At 38.5% G+C, this 21,266-nt stretch overlaps 1 protein-coding gene across 7 annotated transcripts in view; it reads right to left on the minus strand.

Moving 5' to 3' along the window:
* Positions 1-21,266, minus strand: part of TBC1D4 (TBC1 domain family member 4) — a 248,147-nt gene that overhangs the window by 47,801 nt on the left and 179,080 nt on the right. For all 7 annotated transcript variants that reach the window (XM_082365918.1, XM_082365916.1, XM_082365914.1 and 4 more), the window contains 4 exons: positions 16,656-16,788; positions 11,449-11,540; positions 11,056-11,166; positions 6,707-6,826 (listed from right to left, as the gene is read on the minus strand). In XM_082365918.1, the coding sequence (XP_082222044.1) occupies positions 6,707-6,826; positions 11,056-11,166; positions 11,449-11,540; positions 16,656-16,788 (456 nt within the window). The remainder of the gene's footprint in view (positions 1-6,706; positions 6,827-11,055; positions 11,167-11,448; positions 11,541-16,655; positions 16,789-21,266) is intronic.

Raw genomic sequence — 21,266 nt, forward strand, 5'->3', positions numbered from 1 at the left:
AATAAAATTAAATCGTTCATAGGGTTTGAATTTTTACTTTAAAACTATAAAAGGCAGTTGCCTCTTTATGTTAGCATTACATTGATCCTTTTGGGGTTCACTCAAATTTGTTGGCAGTATTAACAGCCATTCCAGCATGGCAAAGAGAACTATCCGCAATCTACTTCCGTTACTTCTAAATCAGCCATTAGATAACCAGATATTCAGACCAAGCTTACTGAAGTGACTTTGGTTACAAAGTCAAACATTATTCACCCATAACATCAGTGACAGTCCCATGAACTTGGCGTCACATACAGATAAACACCCATGTGGAAAGTACAGCACAACAAACCACAACAGTTATAAAGAAAATGTTTTAATACATACAACCTCCCTACAACCTAGATCATAATTTACATTATAGGATTATAATAAACACAGGTTAAAAAAAGAAAACTGCATCCTAAAATGTATGGATTTAGCTTCATTCATTATTCCGTAATGCAAAACTACTTCAATAAAGTCTCTCTAGAAGACTAGATAAAAGTCTGCTTCAATATTGGTGAATTGGTTCTCGATTTTCTTTTCACACAGTTCTTTGGTGATGATCTAAGAAACGAACCAAAGGGATCATCTCATCTATTTCTCTCTACACTTCATGTAGGAAGAAACTGGAGCCAAGTATTGAAGGAAAGAAGATGAAAGGCTGGCTAGGAACCATATCACATAGAAGGTCTTAAGAGACAAAATACAGACTAAGATGTTCTGCCTAACTCTGAAACACATGGGAAAGTTCTAAAGAGAATAACTAGAAACACGTCAAGTCAGTGTGACAGTGACTCTCCGCAATGAAAAAACGCACAATATTTCTACAGCACTTTACAATTTTAAAGTGTGTCTCCAAACATTTCTTGGGTTTAATTGGGGGGGGGGGTTAAGTTTCATTTTAATTTTTAATCAAAGTGATACCTACACAAAGTTTCAAAAGTCAAACTGTGCTACCAAACTTATGATGTTAAGTGGCAATCACCAGCCCCCTCCTTCACATGCTGAATCCCAGTCCCCAAAAGCAAACACCTGAAATTACTTGTATCAATGCTTCTGTTATTCAGCTTACATTCCTATTCCTTAATCTTTCCATTTTAGGTACTATCCATTGACTTCCTACTCTGCAAGATGAGAGTTTAGGATTCTTACTTCATTTTCCATCCCCATACACACTTCTCTCTTCCCCTCTTCTCTCAGTAGAGTTATATCACGTGTCAGTTAAACCAATATTTTGTGCTTAGATTTTTACGACCTTGTAAATACTGTTTGCACCTGAGCTACATATTCTACTACTACTACAACTCACATCTTGTACAATTTGTTCTTCATGGAGTTAACAACTACCTCAGTAATCCCCAGTTTATTACTACTAATTTATTTATCATTAATCTATTCCCAATAAATCTCAATATGGTCAAACATTACAAAATCCATTAATTACATATATTTTTCTTTGAGCTACCCATTTTGGAGATCTCTGTCTTCCTGCCCCAGTTTGGACTGGTAGCAATTTAGGTTTGCTGAATAGATGTTTCCAGTATTATCCTTCAACATCAACCTAGACGTTTCCTTTGATGCTATTCTATGTTGGAATTTCTGCTTCCCTGAGCCCATGTCTTCCTCTTTTTTAGTTTACTTCCTCATTTTGGTGGAACATACACTCCAGGTGCTTTCTGAGAACAGGAGACTGGGAAGTAAATTTTTTTTTAATTTACATGTCTGTAAGTGTCTTTGTTCTATGCTTATATTTTATTAATAGTTAGGATGAATATACAATTCTGCCTGGAAACATGCCTTCAGAATATGTAAACATTGCTCAACTGTCTTTCGGTGCAGAAGTCTAATGTCATTGTGATTCTTGAGCTGTGTGTGTGCCCTGCTATTTCTCTCTGGAGCAGAATCTAAGTTTACCCTGGGGCATTCTGAAATTTCCCAATGAAGTGCCTTGGCATGGCTTTCTTCAGTCTTTCTATTGTGCATCTTCTGAGCCCATTACATTTTGAAACATGTCCATCAGCTCTAAGAAAACTTTTAAATGATTTCTTTGAAAATTTCTGCATGCATTTCTTTCTGGAACGCCTACCATTTGGCTTTTGGACCTCCAGATAACTTTTAACCTCGTTCTCTTATTTTCTATTTCTTTGTCATTTTGCTTTACTTTCCAGAAGTTTTTTTTCAACACTAGTTTCCTAGCCTTCTACTGAATTTTTCTTTTTATGTCCACCATCAGAAAGTTGTAAGAGTTCTTTCCTGTTCTCCATGGACTCTTATATTTATAGTATCCTACCTTGTTTCATAGAAGCAATATTTATTCTTATCTATGTATATCAATTATAGTTTTCTATTTCTGGTGGCTCCCTAAATAACAACTATATCAATCATAAAACTAACAGCTGCATCTATATTACTGAATGTTTACCATGTGCCAGGTACTATGTTAAATATTTTACCATGCATTACCCCCTTCATTCCCACAACAATTCTAATGAAGTTGGTATAGTTTTTTGGCTCAACTTTACAGATAAGGAGACTGAAGTTCTTACAGATTAGGTTGCCAATGTTTATACAGTTAAAGGACAGAGCAGCAATTTGAATTCAGGGAGTACAACTTTAAAGTGAGGTTCTTGAGCTCTTACTCAATACTACCTCCTGAAGATAGAGCTTTGTGAAAAGTAGAATTACAAATAAAACCAATTAACCTACATTGGTTAAGGGTTATTTTGCAAATGTCCCAGAACTTGATGAAGGCTCTTTCAGTTCTTCAGTTCTATACTATAACATGACATACTTCCAGTAATAAACTATACATTTAGCTGATAAATTATTGGGTTCATGTGTGTGGAAAAGAAAAATGGGCCATGTTGCTTTCTGCTTTTTTTTTAGCTGCTACTTACATGCCAACCTGCCTGGTTATCTCAAACAGGTTATTTGGTCACAATAGAGAAAGTAGTCAGAAGGATATCAAACAATTTCCATCATTAGAAAAACACTTAAATGACACATATTACTCATAGGAGTGTTTTATCCATGAGTTTTTCTTACACACAAAGAAAAATAAACTTACTTTAAAATTATACTCTACCACAATCATTAATTCACACATTTCAACAAGTGAGGACAATGGCTATTACTCTGAAGAGAAAGTGAAATGAGGACTTACTTTTTTTTTTTATAAATTTATTTATTTTTGGCTGTGTTGGGTCTTCGTGGCTGTGCGCGGACTTTCTCTAGTTGTGGTGAGCGGGGGCTACTCTTCATTAGGGTGGGTGGGCTTCTCACTGCGGTGGCTTCTCTTGTTGCGGAGCACAGGCTCTAGGTGTGCGGGCTTAAGTTGTGTCACCGGGCTCAGTAGTTGTGGCTCGAGGGCTCTAGAGCGCAGGCTCAGTAGTTGTGGCGCACAGGCTTAGTTGCTCCACAGCATGTGGGATCTTCCCGGACCAGGGCTCGAACCCGTGTCTCCTGCATGGGCAGGCGGATTCTTAATCACTGCACCACCAGGGAAGTCCCTTGAGGACTGTTTTCTAATGACTTACACTTTATATTAGTGAATATTTGTCTTTTAGAACTATAAACATATATTAATATATTAGGAAATGTTCCTCTTTTGGAAAACTTCAATTTAAGAAAAAGCAACAGGGACTTCTGAGCCTACGGGCCATGTCTACTGAAGCCCGCATGCCTAGAGCCCGTGCTCCGCGATGAGAAGCCTGCACACGGTAGCAAAGAGTAGCCCCCGCTCACCACAACTGGAGAAAGCCCGCGCACAGCAACGAAGACCCAACGCAGCCAAAATAAATAAATAAATAAATTTAAAAAAAAAAAAGAAAAAGCAACAAACAACCAGAATACAAGACTCTGTCTTTTCACCTTTGAGCAGATAGCTTTTTCAGTTTTACTATATTATGATTTGGTAATGCATGTGTCAAGCCTTTTGCCTTGGACCCACTTTTTAATTGCTAGTGAGCTGAGCTTTAAAGCATTTTTAAAATGTATCCTATTTCATAAACAACTATAGTTAGTTAAATAAAATATTCTGACTCTTAAAAATAGCAGCAATTATGAGCCAAACTATGACTGGAGTGTCAATTTTCTCCTATGTCACTCAGAGAGAAAAAAATAAACTGACAAGTTTCAGAAGTACGCAAAAACCCTTTACTATGTAACCTTTGATACAACATGGGTAGCTGCCAACCTTCTCAAGAAGTCCATTCTGCTGCATATGGTACAAGTAAGACCTTGTTAGGTCACATAATTTATGGAACTTGCCAGCACTTTGGGACACAAAAGCTACAGTATCCACCTTGACCAAAACAGATTGGCAGTGCCCTTGCTGAAAAGTCATTACAGCCATACAAAGCTATGTAAGCAGTACTTCAAAGTCAGCCGTGCAAGTACGGTGAAGAATGCCAAGGTACTCAGTGGGATAAAGAGCGTCACACTCTAAATACCCTTGTGTCCTTTTATAAATGACAGAGGTTTCAGAGCTTACCACTGCTGTATGTACCAGCTCATATCTACAGTGTGATATTTTCCTAACATACTGACATTTCACCCTCACGGTAACATGACCTAAGCAGGTATGAGTATGCCCGTTTCGCAAGTGGGGAAACAATGGCTTAGAAAAGGTAAATAATTTCTCCAAGATCATAAATATAAAACCTGCTAGGGCCAGATCTGGAATTCGGATCCTCTGACCACCTACGTAAACGATCTTTCTACTAAAATTCTCACTGAACAGCATAGGAGAGAGGGAGAAAAGGAGGGAGGGAAGGAATGAGAGAGAAAGAAAGAACATAACTGATTTATAAATTTTGAAGATGAGGAGGAAGGACAAGTTTATGAAAAGTTGCATTAACACACTTCCGACAAATCTTCTAGAGGCTCTTTTCCTAAATTCTGTTTTCTGCTAATAAAATAATAGCATTGTCAAATGACCATGCTTGCTGCAAGGCTTTTGTTAGAAGAATCTCAATCATTAACAGAAATTACCCATAAAAGTATTTTGAGTTCTAGCACAGAAATAAAAATAAGAACACCAGACATCACAAGTCACTGTGTCCCAATGTACTACTGCACTTGACTTTCTTGCTTTTAACACTTTTGAAGATAACAGGTAGTTATTTTGTAGACTGTATCTCAATGTGGGTTTGTTGATGTTTCCTCACGATTAGATTCAGGTACTGCCCCTTTGGCAGGAATACCACAGAAGTGCCACTGTGTTCTTTGTATCAGTGGCACAGGATTTCAATTTGTCCCATTGCTGAAGATGTTCAATTTGATCATTTGATTAAGGTGGTGCCTGCCAGCTTTTTCCATTGTAAAGTTACTATTTTCCCCTTTGTAATTAATAGGTATTAATTCTACCCAGTAAATATCCTGATCATGATCAAATTTCCAATGTATTAATTTATTTTTCATATCAGAATAGACTTACAGTTTCCTATCTTATACAACAAGTCACTCCCTGTTGCTATAATTTATTTTGATACTCATTGTCTCAGATGTCACCAGTGGAAGCCCCTCAAGGTTTTTATGTCTTTGTGACATCCTGTTACCTTTCTTTGAGTACTTCCTCACTATCTAGAACACCACGATGCTCTGGACTTACCTTGTACTTTCCCTGGAGTCCTGGAACTAGCCATTTCTCCCAGGATCATGGTTCCTTCTTAAAGAATGATATATAGAAACCAAAATCTGAGTGCCAGACCTAAAATCTGGGTCATCCAACCAGGCTTAATTTATGATCTGGCATGTATAGAAAAGCTGTTCCCAGTTCCTATCAGTGGATAAAGTCAGGGACCGCATGTACACATTTACTGACTCACGTATATATTAATACATATACATTACATAGAACATATGTAATTCTATTGCTCAAAATAGAAAACCAAGATTCCATACTGCTACCTCTGAGTTGAATCCAACAACACAGATCTCATTCTAATTTCCTCCCCTTTCAAATTTGTAATTCCCTTCTCCCAGAATCCCACTATCCTTAAACATTTACATATTTGATCAGTTCCCTGTGTGTAACCAATCTCCACAATTGACACCTCACACCCTCCTCACCGCACTCTGGTGTCCACATGCTGCACTGGGTCACCCCCATACACAGCACCCATACAGGCTCTGTCCCCCTGTGCTGAGCCACTGTGCTGGCTTCCCTGCCTTACAGACCCGAGACATCTACATTGCTGTGTCTCGTCTAATAGCATTAGGAGTGAATTGTTCAGGAAGAGGAAAATGAAGAAGAGAAATAATTTTGCTTATTTTTAAACAGAATATATAAATTCACTGAATGGAATACACGCATTTCTGTTAACTTATACTTACTATTTTCAGCATTCCCTATCAGCTCCTAGGAATAAGTGAAAGAAGGGCTTCTTTATAACTTTATGTGGCAAATGATAAGAAGTTCTTAAAGGATTGGCCATCAATATTCTATTTCCCCTTTCCTATACGTATATCTCAACTGCTCAGATTCAGATATCAGAGGCACCAGAATAAATCTAGATCTGAAAATGAGACTTTTTTTGAGAGATTATTTTATATAAGTGTTAACTAACTTAAAGTTATCTTAATTTTTTTTTAAAGGAAATGTTCGGTGAGCCAGTTGAGAATGAAGCAGTTAGAAAACACAGACAGAATACCTTAAAGAGCCTCAGTTTAATCTTACCCTTGAGAAGATATTTTCCAGGGAGCTAGTTAAGGATCTCTTAGCTTTATTTTTCAGAACGTCAAGTTTGAACCTTCCACTGCTCGTCGCATTTTCTGGGATTGTACTATTTGAAATAGTCTATGGAAAGAAAAACGTACATTTTAGGTTGGAAATACTCAAGGTTAAATGAAGTTTTAAAGACAGGCTTATGGCTAAGCCATTAAAAAGCATGAGAATTCTTCTGTAGCTCTATTAAGAAGTAATAATTTAGGTTCCACATCGTGAACACACAGATTATAAGCAAAAGAGATTAATTTTTAATATTGTAAGTAATAAAAAAGACAGAAATAAGATCTTTCCTATATGTCTTTCCTTTCTGCTAATATATTCCTGTTGCATTTAACAAAAACTAAACTTGAGATGTCCATTTTTACTGCTGTTATTTTGATTAACAACTATAACCATCCCTTTCCAAGTTACATACTTTATATCCAAATTACCAAGGAAAACACAAAAAATTGGTTTCAAAGAACAAAGCATCTTCTAGCAAAGCTGGATTCTGCTAATGCCTTTGTTATAATTCCATTTTCATTTGTGAGTGGGTCATTTATCTTTTCAATCGACAAGTATTCACCGATAGTACTGAACTATATGAGAATCTACAATGTGTCCACTATATGAAGTTCTCTAAATATTTTATCTTATATAGAGATAAAAGGCTACTATGTATATTACATGGTTCTTAGTGCTAGGAAGTTTCCAAGAAAGAAAACTCATCCTTTGCTTGGGGAGGAAATACGTTCACTCATAGCAGAGACATAAAGCAATGCATAAGTATCAAATATGGAACCATGAGTTATGGGTCTCAGTGGTCAGGAAGAAAAGGATACATGGGATTCAGACAGGCAGAAAAAAGGAGGTGAAGACTTTCCCAACACTGGGGATGGTGCTGGCAAAATCATAAAGGCTGGGATGCTCACGGGACAGGGTGTCAGTACAGGTGTTTGACTAAAACAGAGGGAAGTAGTGGAAAGTGGGCAAGTGAAGCTGGAGATAAAACCTTGAATGGTCTTAAGTGCTGGATAATTAGGAAGAATCACTGATCACATTTTACAAGCAGAGGGGCATCACTGTGAAAGTAATGTTTTGGGAAGATTTATGTGAAAGGAGTGTTCAAAAATCACCTAAAGGACTGGGAAATCAGAGACTGGAAGATCAGATTGAAGGCTTCAGGACAGTCTACGCAGGAGGCAATAGAGGTCCATACTGGAGCTGGCTCCACGTGGTCATCTAAGGAGTTACTGATAAAAGAAACATGATCACAATCAAAAAGGAAAGAAAACAATAGATAGAGATGTGGGCTGGACTGGGTTTGGGCTGTGTGTAAGGACTGGGTTGACTCATCATTCTAAGGTTTTGAGATGAATGACACAACGAAAATAGGGAAATCGTATTGGCGCTTAGCACAATGCCTGACACAGCAGCTACTCAGTGAATACCAGGTGAATAAATGGGAGGAAGAAAGGAAAAGAGGGAGCAAGGGAGGGAAAGAGAGAGAGGCAAGGAGGAACTTAAGTATACTGACAGGAAAACATACACAATTTGTTAAAATCTCCTTTGTGATCTTGAGCGCCCTCCGTCATATAGAAAATGCATATCACTCCTCACATACTGCCTTCGGCCTTCTGGTCAACAAGACTATCAACACCAATGACTGATTTAATCAAACCCATGAACAGATTTTAGTCTTTTTGTTTCTTGACCTTCCTATGTCATTGGACATTGTTTATCTTCTTACTTGAACTCTTCTCCTACCTTGGTCATTCACCATAATAAATCTTTCTCCCTCATTATTCCCTTTCAGTCTTTATCACTGGCTCCATTTTAATTCACTCATTGCCTGAAATGCAGGTGCTCCTCAGAACATCCCCCTTCGACTTCAAATCTGTGACAAAGCTCATAGTCTTCCACATTTATAATGTCAGCTCAAATTCTATGAGCACCAAACCCATTCTTCTAATTAAACCTCACACTTCCAAAATTGAATTCTTATTTCTTATTTCCATCTTTCGCCCCGCTCTTGCCTTCTTTCTGTATTTCCTAGCTATTACATCTAATTCCTCCAAATCTGAAACCTTGAAGTCTCTCCCAGCAAGCCCCTCTCTCTTCCTAAACATATCTATCCAATCAGTCACTAAGTCCTAAGGATCATGCCTCCCAAATTGCTCTTGACTCAGTCCCTCCCTCACATCTCCAGGGCTTCAGTTTACCCTCTCTCTGAGACAAAATACATTTTTCAAGACAGAATCATTCAATCTGTTTATGTCCCAGTGTTATCTCTTGTCTGGTACATACTTATATCTCTGTGCCAATCACACCATATTTCCATATTTTAACTCATTTGATTGCACGTTGGTTTCTCCTTACAGTTAGAGCTGTCATTATTCATCTCCGCTGCCTAGTACACAGTATGCACTTGATAAATGAATCATTTCTCACGCATTCTATTACCAAGGTCTCCTAATTTGAGAATGTGACTTCATTCCTAACACTGTCAACCCCCTTACCCAACCAGCCACAAATTTGATGCTCTCACGCTCTTACCTGAAGTCCTTTAGTGACAAAGTCTGATCTAGCACTTAAGGCTATTCATCATCCCGCTGCTGCCTAGCCTTAAAGCCTTATTTCCCCAATTCCCATGCAAACCCTAAAAAACCAGTATGTCCTCGGAGGGCCTCCGTGCAGTATGTTCACTCATGGTTATAAAGTTACCACTTAACGTTGCACTCAATGTTCCTTTCTTAAAACACAATTCCTTGGGAATGTAAAGTGATACAGCCACTATGGAGAACAATATGGAGGTTTCTTATAAAACTAAAAATAGAACTACCATACGACCCAGCAATCCCACTACTGGGCATATACCTGGAGAAAACCATAATTCAAAAAGAGTCATGTACCACAATGTTCACTGCAGTTCTATTTACGATAGCCAGGACATGGAAGCAACCTAAGTGTCCATCGACAGATGAATGGATAAAGAAGATGTGGCACATATATACAATGGAATATTACTCAGCCATAAAAAGGAATGAAACTGAGTTATTTGTAGTGAGGTGGATGGACCTAGAGTCTGTCATACAGAGTAAAGTAGGTCAGAAAGAGAAAAACAAATAGTAAGCTAATGCACATATATGGAATCTAAAAAAACAGTACTGATGAACCTAGTGGCAGGGCAGGAATAAAGATGCAGACGTAGAGAATGGACTTGAGGACGCAGCGGGGAAAGGTAAGCTGGGACGAAGTGAGAGAGTAGCATTGACGTACATACACTACCAAATGTACAATGGATGGCTAGTGGGAAGCTGCTGCATAGCACAGGGAGATCAGCTCAGTGCTTTGTGACGACCTGGGGGGGGGATGGGGAGGGTGGGAGGGAGGCTCATGAGGGAAGAGATATGGGGATATATGTATACATATATGATTCACTTTGTTGTACAGCAGAAACTAACACAACATTGTAAAGCAATTACACTCCAATAAAGATATAAAAAAATAAAATAAAATAAAACTAATAGGAATTTTAAAAAGCCATCTTGTTGCCTCTATTATATGTATCTATTTATGTTTGCATTCCCTTTTGGATTATTTGAGCTCTTCTCTGTAGGCTACGTCATTATTCATGTCTTTTTTGTCACCATTATCACATAGCTTGATTCATAGAAGGTCCTCTAGAAGTGCCTGTACTATAAATAATTAAGGAATCACTTATCACACGGTATGTGGTTTGTTCTGAATAGAGTGAGATTAAGACATAACCTGAATTAGTGTTATCAAGTGGTAAATATGTCATGATTTCTTTAGATGTTGCTGCCAGTGGTCTTGCTTTACCTACATGCAGCTGGGAACACATTCTAAACCACGTGCACAAAAATATCATCCCTTAGTTTGCAGCCAGGGTAGCCGTTTCCATGACATTACTGCTTCTTTGCATGTTTGCTCTTTACCATTCAAGTCTATGTTAGTTTTTAATGAAATAAGATGTTCATATGAATTTGAAATAAAACAATGGTTTAATATTACTAAAAATGTATGTTCATTCTAAATCATGAGCATTTATTACTGGTTTTCTACCAAAACTCACAAATTTTTTTACATTTTAAAATCATTACTATTTTATCTCAATGTGCCAATGTTTGCTACAATTTCCTATAAAACTTCTAAAATGCTGGGGGGGGAAAAAAGACTGTTAGGGTTTAGCCCTAAAGATGAGAAGACAAAGGAAAGAAACTCCTTTTACATCTTCTGTGATATTTTGACTGAATATATGAAAAAAACAAAAATAGGTCAACTAGAAAACATCTCACCGATGGGCCTTCCCCAATATGAATGTGTGTCCTCTGCTTGGCTTCGCACAGCTGCCTCAGATGTAAAATCACAAGTTCGTTTTCCTCCTGGTCGTTGACTGCCTTCATTTTCTGTTGAACAGACAGACGGAGAGCACATTATGGCAACACAGCTTTTATTGTTTTACTTTAGTCTCATTTCATTTTATCTGTCTGGCAGACAGACGTAAGTAAAGCTAAGCATTTAGCTGCTCTTAGAAACAAAAGTAACAGTGGCATTGTAGTAACTATCCAATAGTACAGTAGTATATCTATCTTTAACGTCAGATAGAGAAATGGAAAAAGGAACTCACAGAAACAGGGTCCAATTCTCATTCCTTATACCTTACTTGGGAGGACTATAAATAATGTTACCTGAACTCGTTCAAAGATGTCAGCTTGCTCATTATCTGTCAGGGATGAGAGATGCCTCTGTATTACCAGCTTGGCTCTTGGCGGATAGAGACCTAAGGGAAATGATGGGGAGTGGTGTTAAACAGATTCCAGCCACAGAGATCAAAATGTGTATGTATATATATATGTGTATGTGTGTGTATATATATATATGTATATATAAAATGCACTGCAGCTTGTCCCTTCACCAGCAGGCTCTGAAATTAAATCCTTTCAAGGAAATGTGTTCCTGCCTATGACAGACCTTGGAACACTGCAATAAAATGATTAAAACAAAATGGAAAACCTCCTCACCAAAATCAATGGCCCTTGTCAGTGATCTTGAAGTCAGACTTATTAACAAAAAATGTCTACATGATACCAAATCAACAGCATAACCAGATACCATTGAATATACTAACAAACTTACCACCCTAGAAACGCATAGGTGAATACTAGCCTTGGCCAAAATCTCTAAGCTTAAAACTTGACATTTAAAAAAGAAAGAATAGGGCTTCCCTGGTGGTGCAGTGGTTGAGAATCCACCTGCCAATACAGGGGACATGGGTTCGAGCCCTGGTCTGGGAAGATCCCACATGCCACGTTGCAACTGGGCCCGTGAGCCACAATTACTGAACCTGCACGTCTGGAGCCTGTGCTCCGCAACAAGAGAGGCCGCAATAGTGAGAGGTCCGCTCACCGCGATGAAGAGTGGCCCCCGCTCGCCACAACTAGAGAAAGCCCTGGCACAGAAACGAAGACCCAACACAGCCAAAAATAAATAAATAAATAAATTCAAAAAAAAAAAAAAAAGAAAGAATAGGGCTTCCCTGGTGGCGCAGTGGTTGAGAATCTGCCTGCCAATGCAGGGGACACGGGTTCAAGCCCTGGTCTGGGAAGATCCCACATGCCGTGGAGCAACTAGATCCGTGAGCCACAACTACCGAGCCTGCGCGTCTGTAGCCTGTGCTCCGCAACAAGAGAGGCCGCAACAGTGAGAGGCCGGCGCACCGCGATGAAGAGTGGCCCCCACTCGCCGCAACTAGAGAGAGCCCTCGCACAGAAACGAAGACCCAACACAGCCAAAAATAAATAAACAAATAAAAATTAAAAAAGAAAGAATAGCTACTAATATTAAAAAGTAGAGCTAGAGCTTACACAGGAAGCTCTCCCCCTTATACAGGTCTTGGTAATAAAACTTCTAGGGCATCATTAGTTTTTAGCGCCATTTTTTAGTGTTACTATTTTCCCAAGAAATTGTTTACCTCTTTATACCATATTATTTATATCTAGTGTACTTCTGCATATAATTTATATTAAGTCCTTGGGCAAAAATTTTTTCCATGAAAACATTTTTGTTTTTATAAATTTTTTTAAAAGGGAAATGTAATTCATATTTACAATGATTCACCGGACCATCCACTTTTAAGGAACAGATCTCCTTTACATAGTTAGGGACCACTTATACTGTTGCTACCGCACTTTGATTAGAAAGAGGATTATCTAGCCACATATAATATTTAATGACTGTTATAGGTAGACTGCACTTTAAAATCCCTAGGAGAGATTCACCTCAAAATATGCATTGTTTTAAAAGAACCAGAATTCATTTCATGATGGTTAGAACGTGTAGAGTGCCACCACTTGGACCTGTTTTAAACCACTGTGCAGAAAGAAGAAAAACTTCTGAAAACTTCTCAGCTCTACCTTTCTTTGTGCAATGTACAATAAAATGCTGTGAAAATCTCTGTGATCACGTACAGAAACACTAAAATTCATTTTGACGGTGTGATGCCACTCACTACCACAATTTATTATTTGCTGGCAAAGCCTCCTTAAGAGGCTCCTTAGGCAATATACTAAGAAACTGATTCACATGATTGTTTTTGTTTTGTTTTATGTTGTTCAATATTCCAGCATGTTATTAGCATGTGTAGGAGGATGAGGAGAAGTAAAGAGGGTACTTATTTGAAGTATGTAACTAAATCTATGGCCCAGGAAGTTCCTTTAGTCCTTTATTTCAGGGGAGGAATTGCAAACAGCTTATTTGCAAATTATGCATGACCCCCCTACCCCGCCTTGAATCTGATTTGACTTTCTTCTTCCCCCCAGTTTAGAGTCACTGGGGAGTGAATTAACCGATCCTGAGAGGTAAGTATACTATTTAGCCCTCATGCACGTTATTGTAGGAAAACCCGACTGAGGGTAATTGCTCCACCTCTACAGTGCTCAACACCACTTTAGTTTCACATTCTGAGGATTGGTCCTTGAGAGATGGTCCCCTTAGACACTGTCTCCTGGATTCACTTTGGTCCCCCGACATGACTGGTGCTTTTCTTCCTGGTCTAAATGACAAGGATCCCTTGACATAGGGATAGATGATTGATTAGGACTCAACATCAGCATACGTATCTTTTCCCTTTCTTTTTTTTCAGTAGAGAAAGCACTCCTTATTAATGCAGCCAAAGGTATTGACAGGATTCTATAATTCTGAGTAAGTGATATGAAATACAAATATCTAGATACTTCTAAATATCTCTAAATATCTTTCTCACTTTCTATTCCTATGAATTTGCGTTGAATCTGAATGTGGTCCTTTTTCCAGCTTTATACTTTGTACTTAAGCCTAACACAAGTTTAGAATTCACACTGTTATCTTACCCAGATGAAAACAACTCTTTGGGAAACACTGATGCCAAGGCTTCAAGAGAGCTTGGTCCTGAAAATCCTGGCTTTCTGATATTCTTTCAGAGAGAAGCATCAAGTTGCTTTGGAAACAGATTGAACACGTTCAAATCCTGATTCTGCCCCTCCTAAGCGATAAGGATGTGGCAGTTATTACCCACTATGTGTCTCGGCGCCTGTTTCCTCATCAGTAAAATGAGGATTCAAAACACTACCCATCTTGTGGGATTTCAGTATGGATTAAGTGGGCTAATATATGGAAAACACAACAGTGCCGGGACACAGTAAGTCTTATGGGAGTATCTGCATTATTGCTATTCCTTTCATTCTTACTATCAGAGCACTGCCCTATCTTATGGCTCTCTTTGCCCGATGTCAAGGCAAGGGTAAAACAATCATATCAGAAGTGTTATCTGAGGCCTTAGGAAAAGAAGCCCGTGTGAATCTTTTCCAGTTCACATGAACTCTTCATTTGCTCCCTTCAGATATATGCATACCTTGAAGCTAGGGAACCTTAAGTTTCACTCCCTCCATGATCTTGGAAGAGACCCTACTGCTTCTGGATGTATAATATGTATTCTCTTTCTTTTTTTTTTTAATTAACGTATTTTATTTATTTATTTTTGGCCGCACTGGGTCTTCGTTGCTGCATGCAGGCTTTCTCTAGTTGCAGAGAGCATGGGCTACTCTTCATTGCAGTGTGCGGGCCTCTCATTGCGGTGGCTTCTCTTGTTGCGGAGCATAGGTTCTAGGCACGCGGGCTTCAGTAGTTGTGGCACGTGGGCTCAGTAGTTGTGGCACGTGGGCTCTAGAGCGCAGGCTCAGTAGTTGTGGCGCACGGGCTTAGTTGCTCCACGGCACGTGGAATCTTCCTGGACCAGGGCTCAAACCCGTGTCCCCTGCACTGGCAGGAGGATTCTTAAGCACTGCGCCACCAGGGAAGCCCCTGCATTCGCTTTCTTTACAAAGGTCTCTAAAACTATAAATTTTTTTTCAGAGGAGTGTTTTTAATATGATTTGTGTAATTTCCTACTGGTGGTTTTATCTTTTTCTGACAGATAATAACAGTCTTTACAAATTCTGAACAGCAATCTGCTCTCTCCTCATTTGTTACTAATCATTTAACTTCCAAGTAACCAGTTGTTGTTATGTAAAAATATTAAGATTTTATGAAGTCAAATCTGTCAATGTCTTCTTTTGGTAGTTCCTGCATTTCTGTGCCTTAATAAAGGCTTTCTTGTTTAGGGACAAAATAACATTTTTATTTTCTTTGAATGATTTTAGCATTTTGTTTGTTTGCATTGAGGACTTTGATCCACCTAGAGTGTATTTTGAGTAGGATAAGTGGAAGGAATCTTTGTCTCTTTGGATAGCAAATTGATCCAACACCATTTCCTGAATCACTCAGCCTTTCCTCCTCAGATGTATAATATTCTCTTTACCATACACCAAAGAATGTTCCATTTTTGTAAAGTTTACGTGTATATTTGAAAATAAGGTGCATTCTGTAAAATTATAGTTATAAATTTTAAAAATTTGAATATTACATTGCAATAGTGCTTGTTCACACAGTTGAGTGGATATTCAATAAATACGGCTGTTCGTCATCAATTTTCCCACGTGCCTATGATTCTCCTGCCTACTGAACAGATATCTCAATTTGCACTTACAGTGGCTAGACCATCCTCTGCTTTGTTCTGGAGTCCACACTCTCCCCATCGACTCCAACACCTATCGTACTGATTGCATTTACGTGCTCACAAGCCCATCTCCCACTCTAGACTCTAAGCTTCCTGAAGGCATGGTCCACATCTCCACCATCTCCGCATCCCCAGTGCCAAGCACACTGCCTGGCACGTGCTAGATGCTTAACAAGTGTTTATCAAATTGTGTGTCTTCTCTGGCACAGTAGTTTTCAACCTTTTTTTATTAGTAAGAGACAAGGAGAAGAAAGGGAAACTGAGTCAGGGTCCCCTCTTCCTCATGCTCCTCCCCCTCCTCAAAACACATTTTTTTTTAAAAACTTGCTTTATGACATCATGTCTCTTATCTGTGTGATTTTCAAACGACCCTGAAAAGCCAAGCAAGTTTCATTCTTGTTCTAAACCTTTAGGAGAAAAAGAACACATCATCGAGTGAGAAAGGAAAAAAAGAAAGACTTAAACAGTCGATATTCTGGGATGGTTTTGCCTCGCTTCATTCATTCAACAAATATTTGGTCAGTTCCCACTTTGCACATAGCAGAGTCTTAGGAACTGTGGGAAATGCAAGTTCCTCCCTTGAGTCTGCCTTCGGAAAAAAAGTAAAAAATAAAAAAGAAAGAGGAAAAAAACAGCCAAGCACCTAGGAGAGACTGACAGCACACATTTGACTGGACATGAGAAATGATTCTTGGGGCTCTTGGTTCACCTCAAAACAAAGAAGCATTCAATGACAGTAGCGACTTTCTCACTTCCCCAGTGCCAAAGCAAACTCGTCTTTGCCAAGGCCAACTTATACTGTACCTTCAATCCTTTCACAGAGCTTATGCAAAGAGTGCACAGGGCAGGCCTCGCACAGCTTAATCTGGGTCTTGGCACTCTGCAGAGCAGCGGCTGTGCTGAAAGCCTGTTTCAGAGTCAGCATTACTTCATCAACCTACAGGAAGAAACAAAATCCAGGTCTATAAACGTTTGCTTTCATGGTAACACATTAAAAGCCCAACAGCAACGTGAGACTTTGTTGATGCTGACTAAATATTAATAATGGAATTTTGATGACCACAGAGCTGGTAGTGAGAAAATAATGTCTCAAAGTTAGACCTTCAGTTAATTATACATAAAACTGAAAACTGGATGAAACAAGACCATTTTAATGTGCATAATACAATAATACTGATCTGTTACTTGAATGCTAGTTTTGAATCCCACTCAGTGCTATGCTATCACAGTTAAGTGACAGTCAATCAGGTCTTTGGTTTTTTTCTTTTTTTTTTTTTAATTTTATTGGATTACAGTTGATTTACAATGTTGTGTTAGTTTCAGGTATACAGCAAAGTGATTCAGTTATACATATACATATAGTCATTCTTTATCAGATTCTTTTCTCATATAGGTATCACAGAACAGAGTTCCCTGTGCTATACAGTAGGTCATTGTTGGTTATCTCAGGTCTTTGTTTAATTAAAGTAGTTTATCAGATAAAGATCTCTTTGGAAGTTTTGTCTGCAATACATAGGGAGCAACAAAATAGGTTTAACAAATCACTTGTGTTAATAGGTATCTTATTTACTTTATCCTTTTGGATCATTTTTAGTGCAATGACAAGTGAACATGTGTTTAACCAAAGTTCTAGGGGGAAATGAGCCCAATAAATAATGTTGGGGGAATTCTATGAAGGCTACTGGTCTTTTCTCTAGGGCTTCTATTTATTATCATTTGGCTTCTGATTTGTGACACTAAGAAGTTCTGCAGTCATGCTATCTAAGAGCTGGGTCTCACCACTAGGCCAGCAGCTTGACAACTGCCAGGTAGTTTCTTCCTTGCTCTTCCAGTGACTCAGTCAAGAAGTTGGAATCTAGTATTCTGGTTTCCTGGTTGCTTCTTTGAGGTCAACTAACAGCTCGTCCTCCAGGCATTGTCAAGCCGACTTCAGGCCAGGTCTCCTCCTCTGTGGCACAATCATCAGTGTAAAATGTGGCTTTCTCACCCACTGTACAATTGAGATCAAAGTCTAAAACCTGCATGGGGAGCTATGAAGTACCAGGGCCTCATCCAAACTAGCTCTGATATTCAAAACCATTTACAATGCTTCATAAACCATGTTCTGTTTTGTTCTGTTTTTATTGCAGTAACATTGTTTTATGACGTTAAATAAATTTCATGGGTGCAACATTTAATTCAACTTCTGTATATATTACAGTGTGCTCACCACCAAAAGTCTTGTTTCCATCTGTCACCATACACTTGACCCCCTTTACCCATTTTGCTCTCCCTCCCACCCCCGTGCCCTCTGGTAACCACCAATCTGTTTTCTGCATCTGTGTGTTTGTGTTTTTTATACTCTGCATATGAGTGAAATCATACTGTATTTGTCTTTCTCTAACTTATTTCAGTTAGCATAATACCCTCAAGGTCCATCCATGTTGTCATAAATGGCAAGATTCCATCTTTTTTGTGGCTGAAAAATATTCCATTGTGTGTGTATATATGTATCACATCTTCTTTATCTATTCATCTGTTGATGGGCACTTAGGCTGTTACCATATCTTGGCTATTATAAATAATGCTGCAATGAACATGGGGGTGCACATATCTTTTCAAATTAGTGTTTTTATTTTCTTTAGATAAATACCCAGAAGTGGACTTGCCGGATCACCTGGTAGTTCTATTCTTAATTTTTTGAGGAACCTCTATACTGTTTCCCATAGTGGTGGCACCAATTTACATTCACACCAACACAGATGGCCAACAGGCACATGAAAAGGTGCTCAAATTCACTAATTATTAGGGAAATGCAAAACCACAGGGAGATGTCACCTCACATGTGTTAGAATGGTTATTACCAAAAAGACAAGAAATAACAAGTGTTGGAGAGGATGTGGAGGAAAAAGAACCCTCACACACATAAACCATTTTTTAAAAAGACTCTTTAGGGCTTCCCTGGTGGCACAGTGGTTAAGAATCCGCCTGCCAATGCAGGGGACATGGGTTCGAGCCCTGTTCCCAGAAGATCCCACATGCCGCGGAGCAACTAAGCCCGTGCGCCACAACTACTGGGCCTGCGCTCTAGAGCCCGCAAGCCACGACTACTGAGCCTGTGTGCTACAACTACTGAAGCCCGCACTCCTAGAGCCCGTGCTCCGCAACAAGAGAAGCCACCGCAATGAGAAGCCCGCGCACCGCAACGAAGAGTAGCCCCCGCTCACCGCAGCTAGAGAGAGCCTGCGCACAGCAACAAAGACCCAATGCAGCCAAAAATAAATAAATAAAATAAATAAATTTTTCAAAATTTAAAAAATAAAAAGACTCTTTATCCCCTTCCCCTATGTCCTGGTTTAAGAAAAAGCTACCATTTAAAGCATTCAATCTACTTCTGCATTTGAATGCATGAAGAACCTGGAATAAAAAGAATCTTTATTTATCTGATATTACTAAAAGGACAGTTCAAGCACCAAGCAGCCAGTCATCATTCAGTTATGTTTTACTATATAACCAACTTTTTAAAAGGCTTATAAGTAATTTCACAGCATTCCATGTAGAAAAAATGAATTATTCACAATCTGTTCTTTTATACCATAATTAAAAACAAAGATTTCTAATTCTTTAAAATAAAAGCACTACATGTTTTAATGCCTTTGCATTTTCATTTCATTTGCCTTGTTATGTATTCAAAAGCAATTTCAATCACTTATGCAGATGTTTATTTCTGTTTTCTTGTTTCTCATTTATTTAAGGCACTGAAGGGGTCAGTCATCGGCTTAGCTTTCATGTAGGTTTATTATTTGCTATTTGGTAATACTGTGTTGCAAAAGGTCCCCAATGGATATACTGAACTTTCATATTTTCTTATCTATTTCTATATGAAACAAGAGATCATTTCAATGGTGACTGAAATGTGGCTACCAATTTCTCCTAGCCATAAATATTACTAAAAACTTTATTCGACTTCTAAAATTTTAAATGTTTTACTTTTTTTTAATCTACCACTTTTTCCAGATGGCCTATAAATTCTCATATGGAATCAGAGCAACTAAAAGTTAAATTAGCACACTATGAATAACTTAATTGTTTTAGTTTAGATACAGCAACAACAAAAAAATCCTAGGCAGTGTTAAAAGGTTAAAAGTAAAGGAATGGTTAAAGATAAATCAATCATACAGAACCAAAAAGAAAGTATTCTTAGTGTGACCATCAGGCAAAATTAAATTTCCAGAGAAAATTATGAGACGGAACAAAGAAAGCCAATTTGTGACATTAAGGTGAAAATCCATAATGAAGATAACGCTCATAAACATTTACATACCAAACTTAGGTGTTTTATAGTGTTTTAGAATAAGAATTACAGAATGTGTAAGGATGGAGAGGGGGAAGGGTAAGCTGGGACAAAGTGAGAGAGTGGCATGGACATATATACACTACTAGATGTAAAATAGATAGTTAGTGGGAAGCAGCCACATAGCACAGGGAGATCAGCTCGGTGCTTTGTGACCACCTAGAGGGGTGGGATAGGGAGGGTGGGAGGGAGACGCAAGAGGGAGGGGATATGGGGATATATGTATATGTATAGCTGATTCACTTTGTTATACAGCAGAAACTAACACACCATTGTAAAGCAATTATACTCCAATAAAGATGTTAAAAAAAAAAAAAAAAGATTACCTAGTCTAATTCTCTGGAAAACTCTACACTCTTAACCCCATACAAATCCTGGGTCTCGGTACCCTGGGTTTTTGGGGTTTTTGTTTTGACTTGTTTTGTTGGTTATACTTTCCCTGGATACTGTTGTGTGCACCTGTGGATCTGTGGAGTTCTACTTTGTCTATGAATAGTAGTCACTTCCATTTTTTTTCACACCTTTTAAACCACTTTTGGAGAAAGCAGAAATTATATGTTCCAGAAATCTCAAGGGTTGGTTAAACAAGTTTAAACCACCTGCCTTGGGATATTTTACAAAAGAGGGAAGGAAGGAAGAAGGAAGGAAGGGAGGGAGGGAGGGAGGAGCACAGAGCATCTAAACTTGCAGTGTAACCCTCCAAGGCCCATCAGAACTCTATTCTATACTGTTTATCAATTCATAGCAATTGCTACAAAGAAGCAACAGAAAATGCTAGTTGTATATTCTTTGTACTCAGAGAAGATAAGTCAGCATGCGTGGTTTTGCAATATTCTGTCTTTCACAACAGCCAAGCCACATCAATCATAATACTGCTTAGACCTGTAATATTTGACTGTTTGTTTTACTCTGTCAGCTGCTTGAGCCACCCTCCTTTATACAGGAAATGTACATTTAATTTTTCCTCTATCTTGCAGTTCTGATGCCTCACCATTCATTTAAGGTGCTTACAGATAAAAGTAAACAGGATTTCAAAGATTCCATCATAGGCCCATTCTTAAGAATAATGATGCCAAGATAAG

This window comes from Balaenoptera borealis (genome assembly GCF_965194805.1).
Source record: "Balaenoptera borealis genome assembly, chromosome: 18".
Classification (NCBI taxonomy): domain Eukaryota; kingdom Metazoa; phylum Chordata; class Mammalia; order Artiodactyla; family Balaenopteridae; genus Balaenoptera; species Balaenoptera borealis.